Source organism: Chiloscyllium plagiosum, chromosome 23, assembly GCF_004010195.1.
Source record: "Chiloscyllium plagiosum isolate BGI_BamShark_2017 chromosome 23, ASM401019v2, whole genome shotgun sequence".
In the NCBI taxonomy this organism is placed as follows: Eukaryota; Metazoa; Chordata; class Chondrichthyes; order Orectolobiformes; family Hemiscylliidae; genus Chiloscyllium; species Chiloscyllium plagiosum.
The window spans coordinates 17837715-17849508 of NC_057732.1; the positions used below are offsets into that span (position 1 = coordinate 17837715).

An 11794-nucleotide genomic window follows, 5' to 3' on the forward strand; every position below is an offset into this window, starting at 1 on the left:
AGGCTCCCACGCCCCCAAGCCAACTCATAGTGACTTGGAAATACATCACTGTTCCTTCAGTGTCACTTCTTGGTTCAAAAGCCTAGAATTCCCATTCTAATAGATATTGTGGGTCTACATCAGATGGAGTGGAGTGGTTCAAGAAGGTGGCCCAGTACCACAATCTCAAGGGCAATTAGGGATCAGCATTCCCCCTAATTTTTTTCTCTGTCTGCACGGGTCTCTGCATGGGGCAGTAAATACCCTGTACCGCGATCGCCAGAAGTTGGAGAGGCAGTGTGTCTGCATAGCCAGGCAGCTTAGAGAGAACATTGCTCGGGATGGACAATAAATGCTGATTCAGCCACTGAAGCTCAATTCCCGCGAGTAAATGCTTGAAAAAGTGCTGAAATCCACAAGGGTACAGATCAAGATCCAGAAAATTGGATTGCTGTTATACAGTTGGCACGGATACAATGGCCGAACTGCCTCCCTGGTAAACTTTTGATGTTTCTACAGAGGAGGTTTATAATTAAAGACATTACCAAAGTGGTCAGCTAGTTGCCTGTAAAACAGAAATCAGAGGAGGGGTGGGGTGGATACAGTGCTAGTTACTCAGACTGGCAAAAAAATGGAAAATAGTGTCCCACGAACATTCGTGTTTTCGGTTTCATTAAACATTTTGGGCTCTCCAGTCAGACACACTGCTGCATTGTTAAATTCGAGAGTAGCACTGAATGGAGAGATTTAGTCAGTACTTCAACACGCTGCAGACTCGGTGAATAACTTACAAAGGTCAGAACTCGCGAACGATTTAAATGTTGCATTTAGACTTTCTGGGGGTGGGGGGAGCTGAATGGTCTCCTGAGCTCTGACCCTTTCCCGTGTTATTCACCAGATCTTCTTTAATCTTTTATGTTCAGTGTTAGCTTTTCCCCTTATTCCAGTCACTCTCTTTGTCTTGATGTTTTTTTTAAAAAAAAACGACTCAGTGAGGTCAACCTTCCAAATATCTTCAGGCACCAAAGAGGTTCCTGTGTGTGTGGAAGAATGGGAAGGTGCGATGACAATCTGGTTGGGGGTGGTGCACGTATTGCGTGTCTTCCCCCCCACTCCACTCCTGGAGCTGCAGCTGGAAAGAGTCCGAGTCACTTGGAGTTAGCGAGAGTCCCGCGGCTGGAGCCTCGCCCTATTGGGGGATGTCTCCAGGCTCTCTCTCTCTCTCTCAACCCGCTTTTCCTTCGTTAACTCTCTCCTTGTCGTTTATTAGTTAGAGCTTTCTTGCCTGTGAAGAGAGGGCACTTAGAACACCATGTTCCACTTCAGGATTTTAACTGTTTTAGGTGAGTTTGTCTTTTTTAGAAAAGAATTTAAAATTCTCCCTCAAAACATTCAAATGGTGCATGGCAAAGTGGGTTCCTCCAGGAAACATTCCGAGATTGAGCAGAAAATTATTGTATGCGGCTGAGATCAATTAACTTTTTTTTAAAAGAAGAAGCCATCTGTTCGTGCGAAGCGCGAATTTCCTCAAAGAAATGTTTTAAAATGTATCGTCTGCCAAATTCGCAGATTTTATTTGTAGGGAATGTGCCCATCAGTTAACTTAAAGTGATAAATTTCTCGTGTTCTGAGTGCTAATTATTTTTGTAAACTTTCAGATGATTATTATTGAAAGACATAATGGTTATTCGTTATAAATTCCGCACAATCCCGCTTACTTTGTGCAGAGGCTTGTTCAAATGGAACAAGTACTGAATACATTCAAAGGGTTTCCCCTCTATCAGTTGTCTGAATCCAAGATAATTTTAACGATAAACTTTTTCTACCAAGTTATAATTTACTGTGAGACTTCAATAAGGTTTACATCGAAAACTGCAAATACTGATCGACCTATTCTCCTCTCCCCGCCCCAAGAGGTGTCGGGTAATAAAACTGGCTTTTAAAGTTAAATTTTAATTGTATCTCTGTTTGATACTGTTGTCAGCATACCTTTTAACAGATCTCATAGACTTCTGTCTTTCCCAGAGCTTTAGAATTTTTAAAGAGCTATTTTAAAGGCAGCCACATTAGCGATCTGTGATTCCCATTAGTCCTAAATGTGAGGGATGAGAGAACCAACAAAACATACTCCTGTAGAGCAGAAGTTTCTTACATGCCAGCACTGTGGAGCAACAAAGCTCCCTCAATCCCTTCAATTTCCTTTCAATATTGAAATTTTACCTGAATTTGGAACTTCCAAAAAAAAACACACTTGTGTGAAAGTTTGGTTGACTGGATGGCATTGTGGGAGGGATTCAGAAATATCATTGTTTAAGGGAGGTATCAAAATGCACTTATTGTCATGTCTCCATATGTAACCTGTCTGTTGATCTTTACGCTTTCATGGTCAACTGTTTTATCATACTGTGGAATCTTAATGAGAATATAAAACAAATCTTAATGAAACACAGTATATTAGGGAAAATAATTTCGTATAGTGTTGTCTCATTTTAGGCTAGTGTATTTGAATGCTTTGAACTGGATATTTAGCTGAAGGTGGGAATTAGAGGGAATGGAAATTGGACATTTTGAGAGCTGGCAGAGGCATAATAGCCTTAATGGCCTCATTCTGAGCACTATATTTCTATTATAGTGGTATATATCCTAATAGCTAATGTATGCTGTAACCTGCCATGCTTTTTGTCTTTCAGTCATACTTTGGCACTGTGCTATTGCACAGGGACCAGAGTTCAGCTATGGATGTGCTGAGGGAAGCTGTTACCCAGCCACAGGAGATCTGTTGATTGGGCGTGCAGATAGACTATCTGCCACATCCACCTGTGGTTTGCATAAGCCAGAGCCCTTCTGCATTGTCAGCCACCTTCAGGTATGATTGGCTTGAGTGTGGTTGCAAGAGAAAAAAAAATCAGAGGTCTGTACATAACAGAAATATACTGGTGTACTGGAGCCAGGCCTATAATTTGCTTTGTCTGCAGATTAAATGACCAGTCGTTGTTAATAGCCTGTTCATGTAGCACAGGTGCTAACGTGGTAAGTCTGGGATACAACAAATGTTACTTTGATAGGACCTGCTAGGCTATTTCCGTTGCACAATCACTTTTAAAGAAAATTGCTTTGTAATGTTTTCTGTATCTGATCATGTGGAAAGCATTGTAATTGTGCTGTGGATCAAATTGCATTGATCAAAAAGACCAAATAATGTGGCTGTAAATGCAGTTTTAAGATGCTTTTACACTGAGATTCGCACTCATGCCATCAGTCTATGGAATTGTGGACCTTGTGCAAAACTGATGCCCTGCGATAATTTATTCAAGTTTATAATAGCTAGCTTATAGAAAACTATGGCTGAAAACTAAATGGGGAATGCTAAACCTGAAAATGCCAGATGAAATGGAAATCTCCAGCTTTTGATGGTGATTATATTGATATTTTCTTCACTTGTCCTAAAAGAACTTGTCTCCAGTTGATCTTGTGTTTGATGGCATGATGTGATATTGCTGCTATAGCTGATTGCTTTTGGCAGTAACGCACAGCTGTTTCATAGGTATTAAAAGTCAATAACCAATCGGTATAAAATTATATCTGCATTTCTTAAGTGTTAATGTTTGTCAACAATGGAAATACATTTTCATAGATGTGTAATAGTAATTCCTTCACATAGAAACACTTTCTGTTCTCTTACTTTAGTGCAATACAAAGGGTGCATTGCATTTTTTTTCAGGTGTCACTTTTTGGATGTAACATTAAGGTTAGATTCCCTACAGTGTGGAAACGGGCCCTTCGGCCCAACAAGTCCACACCGACCCTCCAAAGAGTAAACGACCTCATCCCATTTCCCTCTCACTAATGCACCTAACACTATGGGCAATTTAGCATGGCCAATTCACCTGACCTGCACATCTTTGGACTGTGGAAGGAAACCAGAGCACCCAGAGGAAACCCACGCAGGTATGGGGCGAATGTGCAAACTCCACACACACAGTCACCTGAGGCTGGAATCGAACCTGGAACCCTGGTGCTGTGAGGCAGCAGTGCTAACCACTGAGCCACTGTGCCGCCCCAGCATCTCATTGCTCAGGTGAATGTGCACAAATCCGTAGAATTATTTAGGGTGCAGGTAGATCTCATACAAACCAGGATCTTTTAAAAAAAATTATGGGTTGGAGGGAAAATTGGCCGAGGAAGTGATGTGGAACTTAACTACAAGAAAGCATTTAGGCAGACTATTGTAAGCAAAAGGAGAGGTTATGAGGCAGAACTGTATTTGTTTGGCAATAAAGTGTGTGGAAAGAAAGAAAAAAAGCTTTGTGTAAAAGGTGATATAGATGCCCCTCCAGTTTGAAGAGGCAAGGAAGCCAAGAAAGACAAGGTGCAAGGAGTTGGACCATAAATCTTTGAGTGATCCTGTTAAGCTAGTAGAAGAAGTAATTTTGCTTTTGATAACATCTACAAAGAAGAGAGTTCTTCTCCGTATTTAATACAGTTCTAAGGCATCCAGCCTTCATATAGTGACTATTTCTGAAGAGCCCTGAAGAAGGGCTCATGCCCGAAACGTCGATTCTCCTGCTCCTTGGATGCTGCCTGACCTGCTGTGCTTTTCCAGCAACACATTTTCAGCTCTGATCTCCAGCATCTGCAGTCCTCACTTTCTCCATTTCCTCTAAACACTTCCTGTTCATATACTCGTCCAGATGTCTTTTAAATGTTGTACTAGCCTCTACCACTTCCTCTGGTAGCTCATTCCACACACACATCAGTCTGCTTGAAAAGGTTGCCCCTTAGGTCCCTTTTAAATCTTTCCTCTCACACCTTAAACCTAGCCCTTAGTATTGAACTTCCCTATCCTGTGGAAAACGCTGTGTCTATTCACCCGATCCATGCCCCTATGATTTTATAAAGATCTGTAGGGTCACCCCCTCAGCCTCTGCTTCAGATAAAACGGACGCAGCCTCTTCAGCCTTTCCCTGTAGCTCAGATCCTCCAACACTGCCAATCTTTTCTGAACCCTTTCAAGTTTTACAATATCCTTCCTGTAGCAGGGAGACCAGAATTGAACACGATATTCGTAAAATTGGCCTAACCAATGTCTTGTACAGCCGCAATATGACCTCCCAACTCCTATGCTCAATGCACTTACCTATACGGGAAAGCATACCGAACATTGCCTTCACAATCCTCTCTGCCTGCAATTTGACTTTCAAGGAGCCATGAACCTGCACTCCAAGGTCTTTTTATTCAGTGACACTCTCCAGGACCTTACCATTAAGTCTAGAAGTCCTGCCCTGATTTGCCTTTCCAAAATGCAGCACTTCACATTTGTCTAAATTAAACTCCATCTGCCATTCCTTGGTCCATCGGCCCATCTGTTCAAAGTCCTGTTGTACTCTGACTCCACTACACCTCCAATTTTGGTGTCATCTGCAAACTTACTAACCATACCTCCTATGTTATCAAGCAAATAATTTATAAAAATGACAAACAACAGTGGTCCCAGCACTGATTTTTTTTTGTCACAGGCCTCCAGTCTGAAAAACAGCCCTCCCCCCACCATTCTCTGTCTCCTACTTTCAAGCCAGTTCTGTATGCACAAAGGTATAAATGAATATATCTCTTTATTTCAGTCAGTCAGCTTCAGTAAGATGTTGGATATCTAAACTAAAATCAGAAGGTGCTAGAAAAACTCAGTCGATCTGGCAGCATCAATGAAGGGAGGAGTGGAGTTAAATTTCAGTTCAATGAGCTTTCTTCCCAGCTCCACAAAAATGTGGGTCTGGAGTTCTTTCATCAGATTAAGGGCACTGGCTCCAAAGAACAGTATGTCTCTGCATACTAATGAGTCCGGTCTCTACCAAAGAAAAGTTTTCGCCTTGAAACCCCAGCTCTTTTTCTCTCTTTGCAGATAGTTGTGAATATTCTCAACGTTTCTATTTCCTTTTCAGCATTAAGCGAATCTCACTGAAGTAAACCTCACCCTCATTATTTGCACCTTTAGCTGGTTGTGGTTTAGTCAATTGCATAATGCTGTTCAATCTTCAGTTCCAGATTCTTGAAGGAAAACATTAAACTGGTCCAGCTTCTCTTGAGTTTAAACAGTTTGTTTCTTCAATTCAGGTTTAAAGTAGTTAAAGCAGCAACAAGCTTTTAGTAACAAGGAATTTACAAGAGGCTCAGTTTTTAAAAACTTTTCTCGCAAACTGCATAATAAAGCTTTACTTGCAATAGGTCTAATCAATTGGAGTATGGTAGCTACTTTAATCTAAATCATTGTTTCCAAACACAATCAGCACTCCTGTTTTATTGTCTATTTGTAGGTGGAATCTCGTTAAAGTTTGACGGTGCCTGTTTTAAACTTTGTTCAAGAAGCTATGTAAATAATGATGCCCTGAAGAAATGACTACACTTAATTGTTACTGACAGCCGTAACCTGGTCACAATGCTAACCTTTTTCATAGGTGTTCCATAACTGTCAATGCATTGAGCATCACTTGTAGACTTCTAGTCAACATAAGCTGAAAGTTATTTGAATTCTGTCTGGGTACTATGTGTTTTTGCATAAGTACATCTGTTTCAAATTTTAAAGTTGCTGTAACTGGGCCGATCAATCCTTTATCCCCTTCGCCATCAGGCCAGATTACTGAAGGTACTGGGAGGGGAGGGGTGCGGTGCTGAGGCATGTGCCAAAACTGCAAAGGAGCATATCGCCAAGGTGAGGCAGAAACTGGGCAGGTGGGAGCACTGCTCCTTCTCCATTGTGGGTAAAAGCCTAGTCATCAGGTGAGAGGTACTCTTGGTGTTGTGTGTGTGGTGCAGGTCTGGCCTATTCCCTAAATAGGCGCCTCTATAATCAACTGGATCATCTTCCATTTCATTTGGAGATTGAAGATGGATCGGTCCAAAGGGATACCATGTATAAAGCACTGGACAAAGTGGGAAGAACGTACACAACGCCATCCTCATGCTGATGGCCACTTCCCTGTGTTGCTGCATCAAGCTGTGCGTAGACCCTCAGTATGTAAATGCAAAGTGTCACTATGCACTGAGGCTCTACCTGTCCCCTATGTTCGAAAGGATAGGACTGGATTCGTTGCTGCGGAACACTCCAAGTAGTCAAATCATCCATATCATCTGTGGAGAAATTTGTGAGGGAAAACGCCCTTGACCATAAGTCTATCAGGCAGTGGTCAGTAGGTAGTGTCCTCAACCCTGCGGGAAGGAAAAGAGAGGGTGGGTCCTGTCATAGAATTCCGACAGTGTGAAAGCAGGCCCTCCAGCCCAACAAGTCCACACCAACCGTCTGAAGAGTAACCCACCCAGATCTATTCCCCTTTCCTATTATCCTATATAAACCCTGACTAATGCACCTAACCTACACATTCCTGAACTCTATGGGCAATTTAGCATGGCCAATTCACCTAACCTGCACATCTTTGGACTGTGGGAGGTAACTGGAGCACCCACAGAAAACCCACGTAGACGCAGAATATGCAAACTCCTCACAGTTGCTCAAGGTTGGAATCGAACCCAGCTCCTTGGAGCTGTGAGGAGGCAGTGCTAATCACTGAACCACCATACAGCCCCTGAACAGACTGACCAAGCCATTTGCAGAATGCCTCATCACCAGAGCTTTCCAACAAGCACTAAGATATCACTTAACTGGTGGGAAGAAGGGCAGTCTATCTTTGACAACCTTCATGAATGCCCGGACACTCTGTACCACCTCACACAGCCTTCAAGCCGGTCACACAGCTGCTGGAATGAGACTATGCAAAGGAAGTCTGGAGAAAGATGCAGTAGTTTTATGTCAGGGTTTGTCCAGAGCAGCTCCATGATGCAGGACTCTGCTCTACAGTCTGTACCACAAGATGCATACTGAGACAAACATCAACTGCATCTGGAAGACCACCAACTTAGCGGAAAAAATTCTTTGATCTGTTCAAAACATGTCGGTCTTCCAGTTGAAAGTGTTGACCGCAACTGAGTGTTGCAAACTGGCCCATTCCAAAATCCAGCACTATATGGTGAGGGACACACTAAAGCTTGGAGCAGCTGTCACCAAGACGCAGTGGGGAAAGACACCATCTAACGTGTCTCTGCCAAAGTGCAACAGGGGTCCGTTTAGTTATCGGACACCACTTGGTGCCTCAGGTACATGCCAGTAGTTCCTAGTACCTAGCATAATTAAGAAGTGCCTTTGAATGAGTTGTAACTTTGAAAGAAATCAGCACCTAATGCTTGTTTTCTTCTCTGTTTGCAAAAACTGTATAGATCTGAACTGCTTCAGTAAATCTATATGTACATAAAAAAGGAAATCTTTGAGTAAAGGCAAGGGGGCTTGTTGTGAGGTGCAGAGCCCGAGGCAGATTGCCAAGCTAGGTCCCAGCCTCTAGGGCCTACAGCTGCCGCTGCGGCCTCTGCCTCGCTTTTCTTACTTTGTCAACTGAGTGGTTGACATGAGCGGCAGTGGCCGTGATTACATTGACCCTATCTGGTGGCTGGAGAATGGTGAAGGGGTGGGGACTGGATGGGGCGGAGGCTGCCTGAGGCGGGAATTGAACCCGGGTCTCTGGCGCTGCGAGGCAGCAGTGCTAACCACTGTGCCACCGTGCCACCCACTAAGGCATTGAGGGGAGGCAAAGGAGTGGGAGAGTGTGAGAGATTTGAAGAGTGAGATGGAGGGGAGAAATTGTAGGAGATGTAAACCATTGACGTGTTGAAGGGGAGATGGAGTTTAGAGTATGTCCAAGCCATCAAAAATTAGAAACGGTGCTTTGGTTGGGATATGTGAAGAGAGAGTGGGTGGCAATGCTGGTAGTGGGAAGGGGTTGGGGGAGAATGAAGAGAATGAGAGGACAAGAGAAGTGGAAGCGATTGTGGTTGGTTGTGCATGTCAGGAGAATCGATCACTCCAAACCCCTCTGAGTTCGAGAGTTTTGATTGAGGGATCAGGGGGAAGGGTTATGGTGGATTCTAATGGATTCCGATACACAGAACTGGAGAGCAGATGTACGATAAAAAGAAGCTTGGAGGGGGCAAACTCTTAACGTTTGCATTAAGAATTCTTGGGAGGTAATAAGAACTTATAGGAAAACAAAAGTTTGAAAGACATTATTTCAGTTGATAAGTGCAAATGTAAAGGAAGATCATGGAGCAAATTGCATAAGTCCTTGAATCTGATGGGATATAGATTGTAGCTTAGCAAGACCGCAGAAGCTCCATCCAGTGTTTCTAACCTCTTCCGATCTATCAATTATGTGGAACTCGCAAATAGGCGATCAAGCACACTAACTTAAGAAGGGAGACAGTGAAGAGGTGAACTTGGGTGATAGACGTTTTTCATTGCTTACCAAGTACTAGACTGTGAGTAGGGTTTAGTGTGCAGTTCTGGTCACCCAATTTACTGAGTGTTGAGACTAAAGAGGGTATCGAGGAGAATAATGAGTTTGTTGTCAGGACTGAAGAATTTGTGAGGAGGAAAGGTCGGAGGAAAGGTCAGAAGAATTTGGCTTTTTTTTTGCAATGTAGGAAATTGAGAGGCAATTTCAAAAGTGTGCAACATTGTGGGCCTGGATAGAAAGGATCTGTTTATATTAGCGTAGGAAATAGATGTATAAGGAGGCCATTCGGCCCTTTGAGCCTACTTAGTCAAAGCTCTGTCATCCAATACATCACAGCTGATCATCCAACTCAGTTGCCTGTTCCTGCTTACTCCCCATACCTTTTAATCTCCATAGCCCTAAGAGTTTTGGAAAAGCAAATCAGAGCAGGACTTATACACTTAATGGTAAGGTCCGAGGGAGTGTTGCTGAACAAAGAGACCTTGGAGTGCAGGTTCATAGCTCCTTGAAAGTAGAGTCGCAGGTAGATAGAAGAGTGAAGAAGGTATTTGGTATGCTTTCCTTTATTGTCAGAGTATTGAGTACAGGAGTTGGGAGGTCATGTTGCGGCTGTACACGATGTTGGTTCAGCCACTTTTGGAATATTATGTGCAATTCAGGTCTCTTTCCTACCGGAAGGATGTTGTGAAACTTGAGGGTTCAGAAAAGATTTACAAGGATGTTGCTAGGGTTGGAGGATTTGAGCAATAGGGAGAGGCTGAATACACTGAGGCTGTTTTTCCTGAAGCATCAGAGGCTGAGGGGTGACCTCATAGAGATTTATAAAATCATGAAGGGTATGGATAGGGTAAAAAGACAAAGTCTTTTCCCTGGGGTGTGGGTGTCCAGAACTAGAGGGCATAAGTTTAAGATGAGAGGGGAAAGATATTGGCACAGTGGTTAGCACTGCTGCCTCTCAGTGCCAGAGACCCAGGTTCAATTCCTGCCTCAGGCGACTCTGTGTGGAGTTTGCACATTCTCCTTGTGTCTGTGTGGGTTTCCTCCGGGTGCTCCGGTTTCCTCCCACAATCCAAAAATGTGCAGGTTGGGTGAATTGGCCATGCTAAATTGCCCGAAGTGTTAGGTGAAGGGGTAAATGTAGGGGAATGGGTCTGGGTGGGTTGCAGGTCGCTGTGGACTTGTTGGGCCGAAGGGCCTGTTTCCACACTGTAAGTAATCTAACCTAATCTAATATAAAAAAGACCTAAGGGGAAACATTTTCACCCAGAGTGTGGTGCATGGATGGAATGAGCTACCAGATGAGGTTATGGAGGCTGGTACAATTACAACATTTAAAAGACATCTGGATGGGTATTTGAATAGGAAGAGTTTAGAGGGAGATAGGCCAAGTGCTGGCAAATGGGACAAAGTTAGGATGGGATATCTGGTTGGCGTGGACGAGTTGGACTGAAGGTTCTGTTTCCATGCTGTACATCTCTATGACTCCATGACTCTATATTTTTGCAAAACTAAATAAATATATGAAATGCACAAGACAGTACAAAATAATTTGGCATTTTACACATTTTCCTGACAATTACTAAGTTCCATAGACAACATCAGTTAATTTACTTTCCAGACAGTTGTTTTGATCAAACATCAAAATCCTTAGAGATGTAAATCAGGTAGGATATATAATAGGCAGCTGATCCACAACCGCCCAATATGAGCCCTGACTAAAATTGAATTTTACCCCCTGGATAGATGTAAACTGCATGGTATGTGATTTGCTGGAAAGTCAATAATGGATTGCAGATGGATAAATTGGCTTCCATGTTCATGATTTTTTTTTTAAATTGTAGTGATTTGAAAGTTATAAAAGGCATGCACCAATTACCTAAGAATAATTTGTGATTTCAAAGTGCTTTCATTTTGTTTTAAAAAGACGTTTGGTGTTTTTGTTTTGTTTATAAATGAGATGTAAGAGTAATGAGTTTGAAAGCACGGCATCATGTTACTTGTATCTGGCATTATCATAAAATAATGATATACAACTCTACTTCTTTATGAATGCTTTATCATGAAAGAATCACCAGAAGTTTATTTTCAGATATATTTCCTATTCAGGATTGTGACAAAGTGCAAGGTTAATGACAGTTATTCTGCAACTCTTACACAAAATTTATTCTTGGTGTACAAGCTGCAAAGTGTAGCCTTTTACTACACATCAGTTGCAGATCCCCTTTCATAACATATTAGAAAGATAGGATAAAGTCATGTTAGTACATTTGAGGGCCAGTTCACCTGAAATGTTAATTGTACTTTCTCTCCACAGATGCTGCTAGACATGCTGAGTTTTTCCAGCAATTTTTGTTTTTGTTTGATTTCCAGCATTCACAGTTCTTTGGCTGTTTATTCCCTTGGTTCTGAAGCTACCCACCTTCAAATTTCACTGCTGCTTCATTTTTGGCTTCTCTTTTTCCCTAACTTTACTTCTGTCC

The 11794-nt window shown here is 42.5% G+C and overlaps 1 protein-coding gene across 1 annotated transcript in view; it reads left to right on the top strand.

The window, feature by feature from the left end:
* Window positions 1-880: 880 nt before the first annotated feature.
* The window catches only part of lamb1a (laminin, beta 1a), a 99328-nt gene continuing 88414 nt past the window's right edge, over window positions 881-11794 (top strand). The window contains exons 1-2 of the mRNA XM_043713615.1: window positions 881-1322; window positions 2670-2845. Coding sequence (XP_043569550.1) covers window positions 1292-1322; window positions 2670-2845 — 207 coding nt within the window. The 5' untranslated portion in view covers window positions 881-1291. The remainder of the gene's footprint in view (window positions 1323-2669; window positions 2846-11794) is intronic.